Genomic DNA, 23,104 nt, shown 5'->3' with positions numbered 1-23,104 from the left:
TATTCTATAATATTTCTATAATATTCTACATAACACACATAACACACAGCTTTAACTATTTCTATAATATTTCTTTAATATTCTATAATATTTCTATGATATTCTATAATATTTCTATAATATTCTACATAACACACATAACACACAGCTTTAACTATTTCTATAATATTTCTATAACATTCTATAATATTTCTATAATATTCTATGTAACACACGAAACACACAGCTTTAACTATTTCTATAATATTTCTATAATATTCTATGTAACACACAAAACACACAGCTTTAACTATTTCTATAATATTCTATAATGTTTCTATAATATTCTATAATATTTCTATAATATTCTATGTAACACACAGCTTTAACTATTTCTATAATATTTCTATAATATTCTATAATATTTCTATAATATTCTATAATATTTCTAAAATATTCTATATAACACACAAAGCACACAGCTTTAACTATTTCTATAATGTTTCTATAATATTCTACTGAAGAAATCTCAGACTTTAGGTCATTCAATAGGACAGTGTAGGAGACCTGTGCCATCCTTTCTGACCTAGAATTTGATGGAGGACACTTGCACCTCGCCCTGAATTGAAATGGTGTCCACTTCCTGGAAAGGGAGCCGGTGCTGGTACTGGAAAAAGGGATTTCCATTCACGATAACCTGCCAACAAGAGGAAGCTGCATTAACAAAAAAGCCAGAGGGACCTTGGAGTCACAAACATGAGTCCTTGAGATTGGATCTTCCCCCACCTAACATCAGGTCTCCAGTCACTGAGGATGACCAACATCAAGCCCCAACCCAGGACTGGGTTTTTCCCATTGACACTTCCTTCTAAGGCTAAACATGCCATTTCCTGTTGCTTCATCTACCTTTGGCAGGGACTCGAGATGCTTCACCATTTTGGTTGACCTCCTGTGGATACATTTCAGTTTATCAGGGATTTTTAAAAATTGTGATGCCAAAGACCAAGCACGGTACTCCAGATACAGTCAGCATAGGGCAAAATACATCAAGATTATTGTCTGCCTCCCAGTGAAGCCTAAGGTTACATTTAGCTACTGTTGTGTCTGTGTTTCATTACTGATTCACATTGAGCATGTGGACTATTAAAACCCTCTGATCTTTTTCAAACAAGCTATATTTTACATCTGAAGTTGACTCTTTTGAACGCAGGGCCTCTAACTTATTACCCACTGTGCTCTCTTTCTCAGAGGAAGGTGACTTAGGAGGGATGATTCTGTTGCTTACTTTGAAGGCTGTACTCAGGACCAGAAAGCGAATTTCAAAAGGCACCCCCCTCCGGAAAGGCATTTGCATCTTCCTCTCCTCAGGCCCCCAGGATCCATTCTTCTTTGTGTTGCACACTACATAACCTCCATTTTCAAGTCGAGGACTGAAATGAAAGGCGATGTTGTTTCCATCCAACCCATGCTGAAAATTCACAGAAAATCTAGTGCCAGAGCCAAAAAAATAAGAGCCGTTAGTGGATGCAGTATATTCTGGTGTCTTAGAGTCTTTTGCTTTCTCTCTCATTCTTCTTTTCACTTTTTCCTTCCTCCATTTAGTCTTTGTGCTATTTTTCCCTTTTTTGGTTCTTTATTGCAAATACCTGCATTTAGAAATATGTTGTGTTGTCTCTAGGTGCATAATTCTGTTATTTCTTTAGATGGTAAATAAAGGGGAATGTCCACTTATTTTTAGCTCCCTTCTACTCAAGTCCCACCTCCTCCATGCAGTTCCCTCAATCTGCTCCATCCATTGGGATGTTGTATGTACTAGATGGAAGGGAAGATGTACACTTTAGCTCCACACAGCTCCTGCCCTCATAGAATGTCTCCTCCAGTAGTCGGTGAAAGCAGCAGAACTGAGATTTGAACCCAGGTTCCCTAACTCCCCATGCAGTGCTCTTCTTAGCCATCCCCTAGTACCGAAGGCCTTAACCTTTTTAGGTATAGATTCCTATGGCAGTCTAATGAAGCCTGTGGGCCTACTTCTCAGGATCTTGTTTTTAAATGCATTTCAATACAATGAAATAAAGATATATTTTTTTTGCCCTCCAGTTTCACAGACTCCCTGAAATCTAGATTAAGAGACTCTGATCTTATCCAACTCTCTCATTTTCCAGAGGAGACTACTGAGGTTCACTGACTAGAAGTGACTTTCTTGAGGTTATACAGGTAGCCAGTGGAAAAACCTGGGATTTGACTCCAAGTCTTTTGGTTCCAAACCTAGCACCTCCTACTCTGTACCCAGAATATTATTTCCAAAATCCTTCGAATTCCACATGGGCACTTTGTCAAGTTCGATAAATGTTGCTTAATTAATTTAATAGCATGGTTTATTTGTCCTGGCAATGTTCTGGATTCATATTCCTAGTTTAGCTTGAGCTAGTAATAGCTGAGTATCTTAGGGGAGCCCACAAAGTTGGTTCATTAATATTTATTAAGCTAGATTCTGGGGAAACTGCAAAATAAAGATCACACATAATACATGTAGTCCTTAAGTTTTACAAATTAATGGACAAGTGATGAGGTAAGGAGCCACAGTAGTTAAGATTCAATGGGAAAAAAAAAAGATTCAATGGAGGGGGAGGCAGAGCCAAGATGGTGACAAGAGAGATCATGTCTTAGGCGCTCTCTCATAAATCTTTGAAACTAAGGACTCTAACTAAATTTTCGAGAGACAGAACCCACAGAGGGACACAGTGAGGCAATTCTCCTACTCAAGGTAACCTGGAAAAGAGCAGAAAGACTCTGCTCCCTGGGGTTGGAGGGGTGGCCCACCAGAGGGGCAGCTTGCCAGAGCAAAAGAACTTCAGCCTCCCAGAGACAGCCCTAGGGTGTTGGGAGCAGTGGCTCACAGCAGTGGGGCAGTTTCCTGAGCTTGTCCCCGGGGAGCACCTGGCACAAATTGGGGGAACAGTGGGGGGAACTCTGCCAGAGCAAGCACATGAAGCCTAGCCCTCAGGGCACACAGCAAGCAGTGGCCACCACAGCCCAGGTCCAGGAACAGAAGCAGGCAGAGCAGGTAAGCAGGAGCCCCCAGGGCATGAGCCCACTGAGCTGAGGGAGGGGAGTGAAGAGACAGAGACTGCCAAGCTCTATCTTCTGCCTCTAGAAGAGGACTCTGGGGCTCTGAACACATTCAGATCCTATTGCAGTCTAGGCTCCCCCATAGAACAGCCCCCCACCATACGGTCATTCACAGACCAGGAGGAAGGACAGAGCCTCACACACTGAGACCCTTGTGGGAGTGTCCCAAAAGCTCAGGAAGCACCCCAAAGCCGGCTTGGGCTGGGAAAATGAGCAAGCAGAGAAACAAGAGGAACACCATTGAGAAATACATTATCTATGATCCCGAGAAGGGTCAATATACTCAGTCTGAAGATGAGGAAGCACGAGCTCCTGCATCTAAAGACTCCAAAAAAAAAAAACAAACAGAAATTGGGCTCAGGCTATGACAGAGCTCAAAAAAGACTTTGAAAAATCAAATGAGGGAGTTAGAAGAAAAATTGGGAAAAGAAATGAGAGAGATGCAGGAAAAACATGAAAATGAAGTCAGCAACCAAGTCAAGGAAATCCAAAAAAATGCTGAAGAAAATAGCATGCTCAAAACCAGCTTAGGTCAAATGGATAAAACAGTTCAAAAAGTTATTGAGGAGAAGAATGTTTTAAAAGGTAAAATTGGCCAGATGGAAAAAGCGATAAGAAAACTCTCTGAGGAAAACAAATCCATCAGACAAAGAATAGAACTCAGAGAGATTGATGAATTTATGAGAAATCAGGACTCATTACTTCAAAACCAAAAAAATGAAAAATTAGAAGAAAATGTGAAACATCTCATTGAAAAAAACAACTGATATGGAAAACAGATTTAGGAAAGATAATATAAAAATTATTGGAATACCTGAAAGTCATGATCAAGAAAAGAGCCTTGACATCATTTTCAAAGAATTACCACAGGAAAATTGCCCTGATATCCTAGAAGCAGAGGGCAAAATAGAAATGGAGAGAATCCACAGATTCCCCCTGAGAAAGAGATCCCAAAAAAACCAACCCCTAGGAATATTATAGCCACGTTCCAGAACTCCCAAGTCAAAGAGAAAATATTACAAGCAGCCAGAAGGACACAGTTCAAATATTGTGGAGCTGCAGTCAGGATCACACAGGACTTAGCAGCAACTACATTAAAAGCTCATAGGGCTTGGAATATAATATTCCAGAAGGCAAAAGAGTTTGGAGTGCAACCAAGAATCAACTACCCAGCAAGGCTGAATGTCCTCTTCCAGGGAAAAAGATGGACTTTCTATGAACCAGGGGAATTTCAAATGTTCCTGTTGGAATGGCCAGAGCTGTACAGAAGGTTTGATCTTCAAATACAGGACTCAGGTGAAGCATAGAGAATGGAGGATAAGGGGAAAATATGAGGCACTTGATGATGAACTGCATGTATTCCTGTACAGAAAAATGACACTGATAATACTCATGTGAACCTTCTCGATTAACAGTGCAGGTAGAAGGAGATTTTATAGATGAAGCACAGGAGAAAGCTGAATTGGTATAAAAATGGAGTCAATAGAAAAAAGGGAAATGTAATGGGAGAAAGAAAAAGGAGAGGGGGAATAAGCCAAGATATTTCATATAATAAGATTTTTCTTCATTACAATGAGCTATTGCAGTGATATGGAAGGGGGGAAGGCAAGGGGGAATGAGGGAATCTTCGCTCTCATCACAGGTGGCTAGGAGAGGAAACAGCAAATATACTCAATGGGGTATAGACATCTGGAGTAAGAAGTGGGGGACAGGGGGAAGGGGGGGATGTGAATGATGGAGGAGAGGATGGACCATGGGGGGGAGAGTGGTCAGATATAACACATTTTCTTTTTTACTTCTTGCAAGGGGCTGGGATTGGATGACCTGTCCAGGACCATAGGGCCAGGTGGATGCTGGGCTTAAGGGGTGGGAGTGGGGGGCTCAGGGCCTCTTGGCCCCAGGACCAGGGATCTGTCTGCTGAGCCACTCAGTGACCCTACAGCAGAGTCAGAGTGAAAGGAGAGAGAAAATATAATACATGGTAGTGGAGAAATACAAAAGGAGGGAGTTGTGATCAGCAATGGCAAAGGTGGAAAAATATGGAAGTAACTTTTGTGATGGACTTATCCTAAAGAATGTGCTCCACCTGAGATAGAGTTGTTGGTGTTGGAACAAAGACTGAAGCACATTTTTTATTACTATTATTATTGTGTGGGGGGGGTGCAGGGCAAATGGGGCTGGGTGGCCTGCCTGGGGCCGCATAGCAGGGTGATCATTAGGTGTCTGAGGCTGGATTTAGACCCGGTGCTCCTGTTTCAAGGGCCAATGTTCTGTCTGCCACACAGCCGCCGGTACTATTATTACTATTTTATTTTATTTTGGGGCTTTTTTTTCTTTTTTTTGGTTTTTGCAGGGCAGTGGGGTTGGGGTGGCTTGCATGTCACATGTCCGGGAGATTGTTGGGTGTACGGGGCCAGATATGGGCTCAGGTGCTCCTGGATCCAGGGATGGTGCTCCATCCATTGTGCCACCTGACCATACCTATAATTATTACTATTATTTTTTTAATTTTAATTTTTTTCTCTCCCCTTTACATTATTGCTCAAGCGAGTCTATATTTTTGGGGGGAGGGGGTATTTTGTTTACTCTTAAACAAGAATATTATATTAATGTATAAAAAAAATTTGTACAAAATGAGAATAAATAAATTTAAAATACTTTTTAAAAAAAAGATTCAATGGGGGGACAGTTAGGTGGTGTGGTGGATGCAGCACTAGCTGCAGAGTTAGGAGGACCTAAATTCAAATTCAGCCTCAGACAATAAATAATTGCCTAGAGTGTGACCTTGGGCAGGTCACTTAACCCCATTGCATTCAATAAATAATTTTTTAAAAAACAATTGTACTGTCCCTGGATCTGGAAAAGCTCATCTTCTTGATTTCAAATCTGGCCTCAGGCACTTAATTTGTGAGCCTAGGCAAGTTGCTGAATCCTGTTTGCCTCAGTTTCCCCTTCTGTCAAATGACCTGGAGAAGGACATACTAAACCACTCGGGTATTTTTGACAAGAAGATCCCAAATTGAATCACAAAGAGTTAGACATAACTGAAAAATGACTAAACAATGAGGCTAAAGCATCATCTTCTATTCTTACATGGTCTAGGGTCACAGTATGACCAAATAAAATGCCATTCCCTGCTATTTACCATTTCTGGGTATTCACTTTAAGGTAGTCCACTCTTCCTAGAATGAGCCCCTGCTAGCTGTGTCCTCTGATTTCATTATACTTTATGCTGTATTTATCCAGTTCTCTGTAGTTTCTGTGCCCCTCCCTCCATTATAATTTAAGCACGCTGAGGGGAGATGCTCATTAGGAAAAACAAAAACAAAAAACTTGTTATCCCTAATTCCTAGCAAGATATCTTTTTAAAAAAAATTATACAAATATTTTATTTGTTTACCAATTACATACAATGGTAGTTTCTACCAATCATTTTTTTTTGCAAGGTTTTGAATCCCTCCCTTCCTCCCTTCCCTTAATGGTTCAGATAAGATCAGGTCCAGAAGCTTGGCCAAGAAAGTGCATTCCCCTCTTTAGATCACGTCTGTAAATCTATGTCTTGCAGAGGGTCAGCCAGTATATCATTGTCATATGCCATCATCATATGACTTTCTGACCCATGGGCTTCTTCAGTTCCTGAAATCAGGTAAAATAACTTGAGAGGTTGAAGCAGTTGCCAGGGACATTTCTGGAACTGGATCCTTGTGCCTCTACCTACTGATGGATGCCCTGGCCTACTCAGAGACAAGGTATGTAAGAGGAAACAAGTACCTGGTCCCTCCGCTTTGAAGGACTGACCCATTCACAATGACTTCATGTCCATCCTGGAGTCCTCCATGGATAGGTCCAGAGAATGGAATGAGCTGCAGAAAAGAGGAAGGATATAATTGTCAGTTGTAGGCCATAAAGCAAAACATTCAGGAAGGTCCTATTTTCTGAAGACCAAGGTTGGAGTCAAAGGTGAAGCAAATCAAGACCAGATCCTGACAAGATGGCTCCCCAAGATTTTACTAGTTTCCATCACCAGCACCAAATGGAATGGTGGGGAGGGGGTCTTTCTCTCAACCATGACTTTCTCCTCTTATTATTTTTGTAATCATTTAAAAATAGTTTTTCACTTTTATTGTGAACTTAACAATTATTAGCAAATGTGTGTATTTCAACGTACAACAAAAAAGAAAATTGAATAAGAAACCAAGAATTTCTCTTGCAATTTGTTTTTCAAAAAGTCTAGATTAAATGCAACATGGCAGTAAAATGGTCCTATTTATATCCTTTTCAGAACTTCTTGCTTTTTTTCTGCCTTGTCCATTTTATTGCTTATTGTTCTCATTTTATTGTTTTTATGACCTTAATAAACATAAGCAAACATGAATATTTCAATATACAAAGAAGAGCAGAAAAGGGAGGAATTATATAAGAAACTATTGTAATGGGAATTGTTCTCCTGTGCACCATCTTAGAAAACTGATGGAGTTCACCATATATCAGACACCCATCACACTATGAAATTCTATTATGAGCCTTTTTGTTTTTTTTATAAAAGTGTGTATTAAATTTCACATCATGGGGCAGCTAGGTGGTGCAGTGGATAAAGCACCAGCCTGGAATCAAGAGCACCTGAGTTCAAATCCGGCCTCAGACACTTAATAATGACCTAGCTGTGTGGCCTTGAGCAAGCCACTTAACCCCATTTGCCTTGCAAAAACCTAAAAAAAATAATGCCACTACTAAATTTCACATCACAGTTTCAACACATTCTTTCTTGTCTTTATTCCTTTCTGTACTTCCTTCTTTTCCTTTCTGGGCATTTTTCAAAGTTTAAATGCTTTAATTCAATTCTTTTTTTTAAAATATTTTTTACAATGGTTTCATTTTTTAAATAATATTGTCACTATATCCCTCAGTAGTAGTCCTCCCCTGCTCTGAAAGATAAAAATCCTCAGTTGTTCCATTACTTCTTTGGGGGGGGGGGTTGTAAGGCAATGGGGTTAAGTGACTTTCCCAGGTAATCATTAAATGTCTGAGGTTAAATTTGAACTCAGGTCACATCTGAACTCAGCTCCTCCTGACTCCAGGGCTGTTGCTCTATCCACTGTGCCACCCAGCTGTCCCTGTTCTGTTACTTTTAACTAGCAAGCTCAATCTCCTTTTCCATCATATCTTTGGTGAACAAGTATGCATAGCTGTTACTAGACCAGAATTCTCAAAATGTCATTCAGCAACCCCTAGGACTCTCTTTCAGGGAGTATATGAGGAAAAAAAATACTTTCATAATAATACCAAGATATTTTCATTTCTAATATGATAAATATTGATTGATGTAATTCACATGAACAATAGCTTCTTAGGGGGTCCTCAATAATTTTTAAGAGCATCAAAAGACCCTAAGATCAAAAGGTTTGAGACCCATTTTTCTAGAATAAACATTGCCTTTACTAGAGTAATAGAAAGTCACTAGAGTCACAGATCTCTTAAGAGTTTTACTAAAGGGGTGGCTAGTTGATGCTGTGGATCGAGCACCAGCCCTGGAGTCAGGAGGACCTGAGTTCAAATCCAGACTCAGACACTTAATAATTACCTAGCTGTGTGACCTTGGGCAAGCCACTTAACCCCACTGCCTTGCAAAACCCTAAAAAAACCCCAAGATTTCCAGCTAATAATAAGACCCATGTACATGCTCTTATTGTCTACACTCCACTTGCATAACTCCCTTTTTCCCCTATTGCTTTATAATTGTTCCTCATCAGCCATGTAATCATGTGATAAAAATGTTTCTAACTTCTGCAGTCTTGCAACACAGATGTCAGATTATCTGAAAACTCTGGGCATGCACTTTCTCGATATCTTTAATCCACCCCAAACCAATTTAAACTTATCCTCTGCTCAGGTAACAATTCTTCTAGTTGGGAGATTTTCCAATGAAGTGTCGGTTGACAGCGTCATTCAGGAGCACTACATGATTATAGTCTCTTTCATTGAATGTGATTGTTCTATTCCTGATGACTTTAATATGGGTTTAAAATGCTAAAGGTAACCAGATTAATAATGCCATGATAGGAATTATTGTTTTTAAAAGCCCTTCCTTGGAAAAAGTTGTTTAAACCAGAGATCCCACTTTTGGCACGAATTAATGTCGATTGGACTGAATGTCACTTCTGAAAGAATTCTTTCCTTATGAAGGTTGGTTAATATAATATAAATGTATATGTATTAGTTTATCAACTATTCTAATTGGCTAAAAAATTAAAGCAAGATATCTAACTGCACTTCAATAACTTTTATCTTTTAATATGATGATCATCACTAGCTAATAGAAAGGTAAATATTTCATATCATAACTAGATATTCTTTTTTCATTAGGTTAGGTGACTAAAATTTTTAATTGAATTTCCATCTCTGAACAAGAGAACATAAAATTCTCATACCATTTTCTGCTGTATGTTTGTGTGGATGAATAGTTTTATTATTCTAAATCAAAATCAAGAAATAAGTTAGGCAAAAAAGAAATTTACAGGGCAGCTAGATGGTGCAGGAATAGAGCACTGGCCCCAGAGTCAGGAGAACCTGAGTTCAAATGTGACTTCAGCCACTTAATGATTACCTAGCTGTGTGACCTTGGGAACACAAATTTATTGCCATAAAATTTAAAATTTTTTTTATCAGAATCAGAAGAGATATATGTGTTCAGTTGTTTTTCAGTCTCATTTAACTCTTTATGACGCATTTGAGGTCTTCTTGGCAGAGATACAGGAATAGTTTGTCAACTTCTCTAGCTCATTTTACAGATAAGGGTCAAGGACAAAGTTAAATGACATGCAGTATCAGGCTAGATTTGAACCCAGGTTCTAGAAAGCCTTGACCTGCCTCTCCTTCCTCATCTAGAGAAGATTATTGTAAAATCCCTTCACATACATACAGACACACACACACACAACACACACACACACACACACACACACACACACACAAACAGACAAAGATATTTGAGAGAGGGGAGTGCTTGCCACACCTTATTCTAGTTGGTCCTTATTCTACCTCTTACTATTTGGTGACTTCTGTCAAATTCTCACTCCCCAAGACCTCAGTATCCTCTTTTTTAAAACTGATATTGTTCTGGCCAAGATGGCGGAGAGAAGACAGGCACAGTTCTAAAGTCTCCTGATCTCTTCCCCATCTATCACATGAAACAAACCTCTTAAAAGAAATCCAAACCAGGAAACCCAGAAAGAAAAGCCAGGAGAGGAACATCTACCTCCGGATTTGTCTCCCACAGCAGCCTTGGCTGAGTATGGGCAGGGGAGTCTGGGCTCTGAGGGAGGATCAGCCCGGGATCAGCCAGATTAACAGCTGAATTGGAACCAGGAGTCTGAGGGCCCGAGAGCCGGACCTGCTGGATCAGCAGTGGGGCTGGATGAAAGGGGCTTGTGTCCGTGGGGAAGCAGAGGTGCTGGTGTTGGTGCTGTCCCCCTGGAGCTTGGGGAAGGGGCCGCGGGGAGAGGTCTGGTGCAGGAGAGCTGCGGACGCCATCCCTGGGCTCCTCAGGTCTGAGAAACTCTGAGTCTGCCCCTCCATTGCACTGAGGCCTCCTCCAAAACAAACAATTGCAAACTACTTCTTCCTCAGGCCCAGGTTTGTGAGCAAAAGAACCAGCCCAGCTGAGGAATAACCTCAGGCCAGGGTAAAGCCCACCATTGATTGGAGGCAAAAAAATTCAATAGCTCCAATTCCTTCCCTCAAGCAAAGGGAGAAGGCCTCTCAACCAAGGTCACAGACACTCCGGAGAAAGCAACCAGCACCTCCTACTGGGCATCCAGAGAAACTGCACTCAGTAAAGCCTTTGGCGATCCCAAGCCCAGGTGAACCAGCCACCCCCAACGCAAGGTCTTAGCATAATGAAGAAGGGTCAGTGGAAAGGTGGATCCATAGAAAAATTCCTGGAAGGGAAAGACCCCAACTCAGAGAGACCTGGAACCTCTGAGGAGAATACAATCTGGTCTCCAGCACAGAAAGACTTCCTTGAAGAAATAAGGAAGGAGCTTAAAAATTTGGGAGAGACAATTAATACCTTGCAACAAGAAAACAAAACCTTAGAAAGTACTATTGGACAAACACAAAAGGAGAATAAATCTCTCAGATCCTCAAATCAGCAAATGCAAAAAGAAATTAATTCTCTCAAAACCTCAATTGGTCAAATGGAAAGCTCTTTCAAAAGTAGAATTGACCAATTGGAAAAGGAGTTGCAAAAGGTTAATGAAGAAAACTCCTCCCCCCAAAAAAGAACGGGGTCTACAGAAACTAATGACTCCATGAGACAGCAAGAGTCAGTTAAACAAAATCAAAAAAATAGAAAAAATAGAAGCAAATGTAAAATGCCTCATCAACAAAACCACTGACCTCGAGAATAGATCAAGGAGGGGCAACCTGAAAATTATAGGACTTCCTGAAAACATTGAAGAGAAAAAAAGCCTGGACTTAATATTACAGGATCTAGTGATGGAAAACTGCCCTGATATCATGGAATTGGAGGGCAAAGTAATTATTGAAAGAGTACATTGATCCCCACCAGAAAAAGATCCTAAAATGAAAACACCAAGGAATATTGTGGCCAAACTCCAGAACTATCAGATAAAAGAGAAAATCCTGCAAGCAGCCAGAAAGAAACAATTTAAATATCAAGGAGCCACAGTAAGGATCACGCAGGACCTGGCTGCATCAACTTTAAGGGATCAAAGGGCCTGGAACAAGATATTTCGAAGAGCACGGGAGCTTGGAATGCAGCCAAGAATCTACTTTCCTGCAAAGCTGAGCCTTCTCTTCCAGGGAAATAGATGGACATTTAATGAAATGGAAGAATTCCAAAAATTTCTCATGAAAAGACCAGAGCTAAACAGAAAATTTGGACATCAAACAGGAGGTTCAAGAGACACATGAAAAGGTAAAAAAAGGAGGGGGCAGTAAAAGGAAAAAAATGCGATCCAGTAAGTTGAAACTGGCTATATCCCAGCATGGGGGGGGGGGGTAGAGACTCTCACAAATCCTGAGAAATATAACTCTAACAGAAAGAATATACCTAGCCAGAAATGATGGACATCCATGACCTATCCATGAGAGTGCTATCTAATGGGATGTAACTGGCTTTAACCCCACTTGGGAGAAAGACTCTAACAACTCTCAGGAATTTTGACTCTATTCAATAGAATATACTGAACTAAAAGGGACAGACACTCAGAATTTTCTATGACCTAGAAAGAACGATCTAAAAAAATACACTACCTCCCTACAAAAGGGGGACAGGAAAGAGACAGGAGGAGGGAGGGGACTGAATGGGACAAATCTCATTACACTAAGAGGTACAAAAAACTTATGGTAATAGAGGGGAAGAAGGGAGAAGAGGAGAAACACCTGAATCTTCTTCTCATCAGACTTGGCTTAAAGTCAACCTACACAGACTCAGTTAACTTATAAAACATCTAACCTTTCAAGTATTAAAAGGGGAAAAGGGGAGGGAGGGACGGAGAAAAGGAAGGGGAGTGGGGGAAATAATGGGAAATAACAAAAGGAAGGGAAGGGAAAAGGGAAAAAGGGAAAGGGGAAAGAAAGGGGAGGGTGTGATATAGGAGGGCAAACACACTGAAGGGGGTGATATTCAAAAACAAAATACTGGGTAATATGGATAAAAGGGGGGGGAAAGGGGGAAAAATACAAACAGAGGGAAGATAGCACAGAGGGCAATAAAGAATTAGTAATCAGAACCTTGAATGTGAATGGGATGAACTCTCCCTTAAAATGTAAGGAAATAGCAGAGTGGATTAAAAACCAGAATCCTACAATATGCTGCTTACAAGAAACTCATTTGAAGCAGAGAGATACATACAGAGCAAAGGTAAAAGGCTGGAGCAAAATATATTTTGCTTCAGCTGAAGTAAAAAAAGCAGGTGTAGCAATCCTTATCTCAGACAAAGCAGCAGCAAAAATAGATAGCATTAAAAGAGATAAGGAAGGAAACTTTATCCTCCTAAAAGGTACCATAGACAATAAAGTCATTTCAATATTGAATATGTATGCACCCAGTGGGACAGCACCCAAATTCTTAGAGGAGAAGCTGAAAGAATTACAGGAAGACATAGACAGCAAAACTCTACTAGTGGGAGACCTCAACCTCCCACTATCAGATCTAGATAAATCAAATCATAAAACAAACAAGAAAAAAATTAGGGAGGTAAATAGATTGTTAGAAAAATTAGATATGGTAGACTTATGGAGGAGACTGAATGGGGATAGAAAGGAATATACCTTTTTCTCTGCAGTATATGGAACTTATACAAAAATTGACCATGTACTAGGACATAAAAACCTAATGATCAACTGCAGAAAGGCAGAAATAGTGAATACATCTTTCTCAGATCACAATGCAATAAAAGTCATATGCAATACTGGGCCAAGGAGATATAGATCCAGAACAAATTGGAAACTGAATAACCTCATTTTAAAAAATGAGTGGACCAAAAAACAAATTATAGAAAGAATTAACCATTTTATCCTAGATAATGATAATAATGAAACAACATAGCAAAACCTATGGGATTCATTCAAAGCAACTCTCAGGGGATATATTATAACTCTAAATGCTTATATGAATAAATTGGAGAAAGAGGAAATCAATGAACTAAACATGCAACTAAGAAAATTAGAGAAAGAACAAATCAAAAATCCCCAATCAAATACCAAATTAGAAATTCTAAAAATTAAAGGAGAAATTAATAAAATCGAAAGCAAAAAAACTATTGAATTAATAAATAAAACCAAAAGTTGTTATTATGAAAAAAACCAATAAAATTGAGAACCCCATGGTCAATTTGATTAAAAAAAGAAAGAAGAAAACCAAATTGCTAGTATTATAAATGAAAAAGGTGAACTCACCAGCAAAGAGGAGGAAATTGAAGTAATAATTCCAAATTATTTTACCCAACTCTATGCCAATGAATTTGATAATCTAAGTGAAATGGATGAATATTTACAAAAATATAAGTTGCCCAGGTTAAATGAAGAAGAGATTAAATGCCTAAACAACCCTATCTCAGAAAAAGAAATTCAACAAGCCATTAATAAACTCCCTAAAAAAATTCTCCAGGGCCTGATGGATTCACAAGTGAATTCTACCAAACATTTAAGGAACAATTGGTTCCGATCCTATATAAACTCTCTGGAAAAATAGGGAAAGATGGAACTCTGCCTAACTCTTTCTATGAAAGCAACATGGTACTGTTACCTAAACCAGGAAGAGTTAAAACAGAGAAAGAAAATTATAGACTTATTTCCCTGATGAATATAGATGCAAAAATCCTAAATAAAATCTTAGCAAAACGACTACAACAAGTCATCACTGGGATAATACATTATGATCAAGTAGGATTTATTCTAAGAATGCAGGGTTGGTTCAATATTAGGAAAACTGTTAGTATACTCAATTATATCAATAACAAACCTATCAGAAACCATATGATCATATCAATAGATGGTGAAAAAGCTTTTGACAAAATACAGCATCCATTCCTATTAAAAACACTAGAGAGTGTAGGAGTAAATGGACTGTTCCTTAAAATAATTAGCAGTATCTATCTGAAACCATCAACAAGCATTATATTCAATGGGGAGAGGCTAGAGGCATTCCCAATAAGATCAGGGGTCAAACAAGGGTGCCCATTATCACCACTACTATTCAATATTGTATTAGAAATGTTAGCATCAGCAATTAAAGAAGAAAACGAAATTGAAGGAATTAGAATTGGGAAGGAAGAGACAAAACTCTCACTCTTCACAGATGACATCATCATGTCATCTACCTAGAGAATCCCAAGAAATCATCTAAAAAACTACTGGAAACAATTAGCAATTTTAGCAAAGTTGCAGGTTATCAAATAAACCCTCATAAATCCTCAACTTTTCTATATATGTCTAGCAAGAAACAGCAGGAAGAGCTAGAAAGAGAAATCCCATTCAAAGTAACCTCAGACAGTGTAAAATATTTGGGAGTCTATTTGCCAAGACAGACTCAGAAACTTTTTGAAAACAATTATAAAACACTTCTCACACAAATTAAATCAGATTTAAATAACTGGGCAAATATCAACTGCTCATGGATAGGGAGAGCTAATATAACAAAAATGACAGTTCTACCAAAACTAAACTATCTGTTTAGTGCCCTACCAATCAAAATTCCAAAAAATTACTTTAATGAGTTAGAAAAAATTGTAAGTAAATTCATATGGAGAAATAAAAAGTCAAGAATTGCCAGGAGCTTAATGAAAAAAATGCAAACGAAGGTGGCTTGGCACTACCAGATCTGGAATTGTATTGTAGAGCATCAGTCATCAAAACTGTTTGGTATTGGCTAAGAAATAGAGTGGTGGACCAGTGGAATAGACTAGATGTAAAAGCAGGAGATGATTATAGTAATCTGCTGTTTGATAAACCCAAAGAGTCTGGCCATTGGGATAAAAACTCCCTCTTTGATAAAAACTTCTAGGATAATTGGAAGTTAGTATGGAAGGAACTTAGATTACACCAACACCTCACACCCTTTACCAAGATAAGACCCAAATGGTTACAGGACATAGACATAAAAACCAATATTATAAGCACATTAGAAGATCAAGGACTAGTCTACCTGTCAGATCTATGGAAAGGGGAACAGTTTATGACTAAGGGAGAGTTGGAGAACATCACTAAAAACCAATTAGATAATTTCGATTACACCAAATTAAAAAGCTTTTGCACAGATAAAACCAATGTAATCAAGATCAAAAGAAAAGTAGTAAATTGGGAAACAATCTTTACAACTAATGATTCTGACAAAGGACTCATTTCTAAAATATACAGAGAACTGAGTCATAGTTTTAAAACAAAAAGCCATTCCCCAATTGACAAATGGTCAAAGGATATGCAAAGGCAATTTAGAGATGAGGAGATCAAAGTAATCCATAGCCATATGAAAAAATGCTCTAAATCATTAATTATTAGAGAAATGCAAATTAAAGCTTCTCTGAGGTACCACCTCACACCTCTCAGATTGGCCAGTATGACCAGGAAGGATAATGATCATTGTTGGAAGGGTTGTGGGAAATCTGGGACACTATTACACTGTTGATGGAGCTGTGAACTCATCCAACCCTTCTGGAGGGCTATTTGGAACTATGCCCAAAGGGCAACAAAAATATGCATACCCTTTGACCCAGCAATACCACTACTGGGTCTATACCCTGAAGAGATGAGGAAAAAGGGTAAAAACATTGCTTGTACAAAAGTATTTATAGCAGCCCTGTTTGTGGTGGCAAAGAATTGGAAATCCAGTAAATGTCCTTCAACTGGGGAATGGCTTAGCAAACTGTGGTATATGTATGTCATGGAACACTATTGTTCTATTAGAAACCAGGAGGGATGGGATTTCAGGGAAACTTGGAGGGATTTTCATGAACTGATGCTGAGTGAGATGAGCAGAACCAGAAAAACACTGTACACCCTAACATCAACATGGGAGTGAGGTTCAATCTTGAAGGACTTGCTCATTCCATCAGTGTAATGATTGGGAACAATTTTGGGCTGTCTGCAAAGGAGAGTACCATCTGTATCCAGATAAGGAGCTGTGGAGTTTGAACAAAGTACAAGGACTATTCCCTTTAATTTAGGAAAAAACAGATAGCTTATTGTCTGATCTTGTTACCTCTTAGACTTCTCTCTAAGGATATGATTTCTCTTTCATCACACCCAATTTGGATCAAGGTACAACATGGAAACTAAGTAAAGACTGATGGAGTGCTATCTGTGGGGTGGGGGTGGGGGTGGGGGAGGGAAGCAAGATTGGGGGAAAATTGTAAAACTCAAATAATATCTTTAATAAAAATAAAAAAATAAAAAAAAACTGATATTAAAAAAAACCTCATGTCATCTGCCTCTCAAAACTGTGAGCAGATGCTGCCTCAGCTAAATGGAGCAAGACTCCTATGGAATAATATCAGGGGTTCTGGAAAGACCTCCAAATAGTTTCTACAGCTGTTTTCTGATGCTTGAAACTCCACTAACAGGCAGGAAAATTTTTCATTCTCCTACTGGAGTCTATGTTTAAACTACAAATACTCTTGAAAGAGGTTAGAGCTTAAACTGAACAGACATTGGTGCATTTCCTGGATGAAGGTAACAGAGTAATAACAAAATGTTCTTACTTCTATCTCCTGAACTTCTTTTTGTTGCTTTCTACCCACAGAAAGTAGGCTGGGGCTAGGCAAAGAGAGTCCAGTATAGCTCATTATGCCTCCAACTCTCGCAGGTTCTTCAAATGGGAGACATTTTTAGAGACTTGTTTAGATAATTAAGTATATGTATGTATGTATTTATTTATTTATTACTCTGAGCATCTTGGAACAGGTGGTTGGCACAGTGGATGGATGGAGCTCTAGAAAGCCTCATTTTCTTTAGTTCAAATCTGCCAAATTCAGAGACTTACTAGCCGTGTGACCCTGAGTATCCCTGCCTCCATTTCAGAATTGTGTTTTGACCCTAGCATCTGTAGTCTGTCATAAAGCTTTGGGTTTTGCAATACCACACGACCCCTACTTCATTAGGGGCTGAGGCTGAGCCTTCCCAGATGTGGTTATTACATAGATATATCTTTGTGTGTCTGTGTGTGTGTGTGTGTGTGTGTGTGTGCATGTGTGTGTGGACTTGTTTGTGTTTGAAGCTTTTCAACTGTGACTTTGAAGCCACAGCTACATGAACTAGTGTCTCCAGGCATCCTTGGAGACATTTTAAGTGGGAGGTAAGGAAACAGAATAGAATGATGGGATACAAGATTTAGCAGTGATCTGGGATGGAAGGTGCCAGTTTCCTTCCCATCTCTACTTCTCTTCTCTCAGTATATTGAAGCACCTTGCCCACAGTAGTCTAGGAGGAACTGGTGGTCAACTCTCAGGCAGGAGAGGTTATAAGCTTACAGGAACCCAATCAGTAGTTATTCTCAGCCCAGCGTTTGTGGTCTTCCACTTCATGCCATGTCTCTATTTTGATTTCTCAATAATTCACAAAATCCAGAAGGTCTTCTAAGTAAGAGGTTCCATAAGAAGTTGACCATGACGGCCAAATGGTCCAATTGAAAGACAAAAAAGAAAGTTGAATTTGCTGGCAGGAGCTCAAAGCTAAATTTCAGCCTTGGGGATGGAGAAGGAGAAGTTGAGCATTTTTGAACACAGGCAAAAATTAAAGTAATGGATGAAATTATAGACTTGGAGTCAGATTTCAGAATGTGCTTAATGCTTGTTAGCTGTGTGACCCAAGATAAATGACTTTACCTCTCTGAATCTCTGCTTTCTAGAACATGTGGCTGCTTGCTGACACAGTGGATAGGGCACCAGACCTGCAATCAGCAAGGCTCATCTTCCTGAGTTCAAATCTTAGTAGCTGTATGATCCTGGGCAAGTCACTTGATCTAGTTTGTCTCAGTTTCTCAGCTATAAAATGAGCTAGAGGAAGAAATAGTGAACCACTCCAGGATCTTTGCCAAGAAAACCCCAAATTGGGTCAGGAATAATCGACAGGACTCAAATGACTGAACAACTCACTTGCTAGTACCAGTACACTCTTTTTTGTTGTTGTTTTTTGCAAGGCAATGGGATTAAGTGGCTTGCCCAAGGCCACACAGCTAGGTAATTATTAAGTGTCTGAGACCAGATTTGAACTCAGGTCCTCCTGACTCCCGAGCTGGTGCTCTATCCACTGCACCACCTAGCCGCCCCCCTACCAGTACACTCTTGCAAGGAACCTGAATACTCTTTCTCAGCCTCATTAGAAGTGAAAGCCCCTCCTAAAAGTTCCATAACTGGGCTCCATACCTTTTCCTTTTTGCTAAAGACCTCAAACTCCAACCTTCAAACAGCGGTAGAGCCCACAGCATTGACAGCTTAGCTATAAGGCCACCTCCTCACAGTCTAAACTGGGGTCTCAGGAGTTGATCAGACCTCCTCTTTAACCTATCCTAAAGCCAATAGAATGAGAGGTAACAGGGGCAGAGAGGCAGTGAATAGTGTGTAGAGTCAGGGGGAACTAAAAACAGCAAGAATTGGATTCAGATCCTCTTTTTGATGCTTACTAGCTGTATGATGGCGGCAAATTGCTTCAACTCCATATGATTCTATTTTCTTCTCTAGACTTTGAAAGAGTTGAACTAGATGACTCCAGAGGTCCCTTCCAACCCTGGATCTAAGAACCTATCATTTTCTCTTAGCTTCAGTTTCCTCAATTATACATGAACATTGAAAGGGTTAGACTTGTGACCACTGGGCTATTCACATTATGATTCCATGAAGTACAATACTCCTCACACACAGTTTGGAGAGAGAGAGAGAGAGAGAGAGAGAGAGAGAGAGAGAGAGAGAGAGAGAGAGAGAGAGAGAGAATTTTTTAACCTAGGTCATAGATTTAGAGGTAGGAGAGATCTTGCAGTTAATCTAATCAAATGGGTCTTAAAATTAGGTGTTAGGCCCCTTGGCGGGGGGGGGGGGGGGGGGGGGGGGGGGGGGGGGGAAAGAAAGGAGGAATTCCTGAGATCCTGTGAATCTTAATTTTCTTTATATACTTCAACCAAAACAACATATCATAACAGACTGAATGCAGAAACAAATAAAAGAAATTAAAGAGATCTTCAAAAAAACTTTTGTCTCGAAAATATAGGTATTTTTCATTAAAACTATGTTAATAGGAAATGGATTTTGTTGAATTTTAAAAATTAATTGTGAAATTAATTTGAATGAAAATGAATTCAAAAATATTTTAAAATTTGAACAGTTTCCATTTCTAGTAAGATAACTATTGAGATCCATAGCCCAGTGGGTAGTGGATAGAGCATCAGCCCTGGAGTCAGGGGGATCTGAGTTCTAATCTGATTTCAGACACATAACAATTACCTAGCTGTGTGACTCTGAAAAACTCACTTAACCCCAATGCCTTGAAAAAAACTGAAAAAACATCCATAGCCAACATAAACAGAAACTCTTTGGGATCTTTCATAATTTTTAAGAGTGTAAAGGGGTCCTGAGACCAACAATTTGCAAACCAAAGATAAAATTCAACCCCATTTATTATGCAGATGATCTCTAAGGTCCCTTAGTTTGTTTGACCTTCCTTCTTCAACAGGACTTTGACAGCAAGAAGGTGATGCCATGACATGGGGCTCTAAATTGGAAAGTGTGATTGATGATTCTTCTAAGTTTCTGGGATATTTCATGGGAAAATGTAGTCATCCATATCAGAGACCAGGAAAGGCAGATGAAAAGGAAGCTGAAGACAGTCTTGAGATAGAAGAGGGAAGTTGAGGCTGATAGCTAGATCCTTCACATATCCTGAATCTCTTCCCTGGAATTTCTCATCTCCCAAGCTGAACCATCTTTAATCATCCCCATGGGTCTCAAGCCATGATCATTATCAAGGATGCATCTCTGGGTTGAATGGCCATGGGATTGGATCATCTCAAACTTCTGACCTTTTTACATTCTCTGTGGAGGCAGAGGGTTCCTTTTCCCCCTCTGTCCCCTATCCTCTCTAGAACAATCCATTCTCCTCTGACTGTTTCCTCTAGTACCCCAGATGCATGTCCCCAGAGCAAGCTTCTTATGGATGCATGGAAATAATTTACTGCACTCCATTACAATCCACTTCTTCACTATAGTGCCCACTCCTAGAAGACTCACCGGATTCTGGTAGGAGGCTTGTTTGAAAGACATGATGCTATGATGATGCAGCAGCTGCTGCTGCTGCTGCTGCTGCTGCTGCTGCTGCTGCTGCTGGTGCTGTTGTTGCTGCTGCTCTTTACATTAAAGCAAAGGCTTGGGAAGGGTAAGTTCCCACCAAGAAATAGAAACTGAAGTATTAAGTTGGCCACTGTTCAAGGTGGGGCCAAAGGGGGCAGGGCAGAAAACTATTTGTGACAGCACACTGTGCATGCCATTCTACATCTGGCACCTATGTATCTATAACATATATACAAGTCCATGAATGCAAAGCCATTTCCAGAGACAGAGAATGGGAACCTCCATAAATGCAGACCATGGGCCGGGGAGCCATCAGAACTATGCTTGAAGGAAGCCACTCATAGATGGAGATACCTTCTCCTAGGTGTGTTGGTCCAGCTCCCTCATTTGATAATAGAGGAAACTGATCTCCAAGTCACATATAACTGGATGAAATGTGCTAGCTTGCAAATTCTTGAAGGGCAAGGGTTTCATTTTAGAATATTCTAGATCTAGAGAGTGGCCTGTCCAACCCCTTCATTTTTCAGGTGAGGAAACTGAGGTGTGGAGAAATTAAACTGCTTGCCCAATGCCACACCAATGGAAGTGATCATATCTTCTTACATCCCCTTGTGTTATCTGAAAAGACTAGGGAGTACAGTCAGTGTTAGAAATGCAGTCATAACTGGCAGTTTGGGGGTGAGACGAATAGACTCAAATGTGTTCTCAAATCAATTTTTAAGACAGATTCAGATGTAGAAGTGGGTATTAAAGATAAGACCTTGGGACGACAGGTTCTCTGGGAATGGTGTCTTTTCTTTGATGGGGATGTAGAAACTTCCAAATGCTTTTTTCAAGGGCAAGATATCAGATTATTGAGACTGCTGACTGGCCATTTGTCATCTGGTTGACATGGGGAGAGGTGTGGTACAAGCTTGTCATCTGGCACCTTTCTACTCTAATAGAGGGAGAGAGTAACTGAGTGCCAGGTCCCTTCATTTCTGGGCTGCCATAGTTATACAAATAGGGCTAGTTCCCTCTAAACTTCAGCCCTTTAAGGCACAACTCTAGCTTCAGTGAGAGTTGGGAAGAGGGGGTAAGGACAGAGATATCAAAGAAGGAAATCGAATAAAAAAAGAAAACAAGTCTAGAGAGGTTTGTACAGGCAGAAAGGGGAGCTTGGGCGAACAGAGAGAAGGGAAGGACATTTGTGTTTCTTGTAAACAGTATATTGTTTCTGTTTTTAATCCACACTCTGCTAGCCACTTGCATTTTGTGGAAGAGCTCATTCCATTCCCATTCACAGCTATAATTATTAGCTCCTTGTTACCCTCCATGGTTCTCTCCATTTGGACTTTTTCCCCCTCCTTTCACCCTACTCCTCCTCACCAGTGCTTAGTTTCTGAATACCGCCTCCCTCAATCTATTCCCCCTTCCTTCAACCACCATCCTTTCCCCCCCCATTTCCCTTATCTCCTTCTTCTTTTCCACCTTTCTATCAATCCTTCCTTTCCTATTTCTCCTTTTCCCTCCATAATACCCAAAGGGTATGATAAATTTCTAAATCCAACTGAGGGTATGTGTTATTCGGGAGGGGTATTTATGACAACACTGTTGACTTTATTGGTCATTCAACAGACAGATTTGTATGACTAAGCTCACTTGCTATGTGATTGACCCTATTGTAAATGGAGATGCAAGAGAATTACAAATCGTAATCATTGCCCTCAAGGAACAGGCAATTTATATAGGAACAAAAAAGAAATGCTTCCATGCATAAAATAATTTGGGTATGAGGAAATGTTATAAGGCATTTAATAAGGGAGAGATGAGTTGGAAGAACCTAGATTTAGACCTGGAAGGGACCCAGAGGCCATCAAGTCTAACCCCCTTATTTGGGGGGTGAAGAATTGAGGCCCAGAATGGTTTGTTCAAGGTCAGTCGGGCAATAAGTGGTAGAGTCAGGATCCTCTGATCCAGATTCTCTGACTCCAGAACCAGTAATTTCCCACAAGGAATTCTTGGAAGGCTTCATAGAAGAGATGGTACTTCACATATTAAAATGTCAGTCCCATTGTGAAGTTACACAACCATTCCAGAAAGTGGAAAACCCCAAATGGGGTCACAAAGAGTTAAACACAACTAAAATGTCCAAGCAACAATAAAAAAAACCTCAAAGAACAAAACACTAGCAGCTGAGATGTTGGAGAAGGCCTTGG

At 39.8% G+C, this 23,104-nt stretch overlaps 1 protein-coding gene across 1 annotated transcript; it reads right to left on the bottom strand.

The window, feature by feature from the left end:
- Positions 1 to 466: 466 nt before the first annotated feature.
- On the bottom strand, positions 467 to 21,024 carry LOC141488717 (galectin-9-like). The gene is made up of 4 exons (XM_074189019.1): positions 20,847 to 21,024; positions 6,880 to 6,971; positions 1,265 to 1,466; positions 467 to 676 (listed from the first exon to the last, which is right to left on the bottom strand). The coding sequence occupies exons 1-4, from the start codon at positions 20,877 to 20,879 to the stop codon at positions 566 to 568; spliced, it is 438 nt and encodes a 145-aa protein (XP_074045120.1). The 5' UTR covers positions 20,880 to 21,024; the 3' UTR covers positions 467 to 565.
- Between the last annotated feature and the right edge of the window lie 2,080 nt (positions 21,025 to 23,104).

The sequence above is a fragment of the Macrotis lagotis genome, chromosome 5 (assembly GCF_037893015.1).
Source record: "Macrotis lagotis isolate mMagLag1 chromosome 5, bilby.v1.9.chrom.fasta, whole genome shotgun sequence".
Taxonomy (NCBI): Eukaryota; Metazoa; Chordata; class Mammalia; order Peramelemorphia; family Peramelidae; genus Macrotis; species Macrotis lagotis.
The sequence above is the reverse complement of the archived record's forward strand: the minus strand, read 5'-3'. Positions and strand labels throughout refer to the sequence as shown.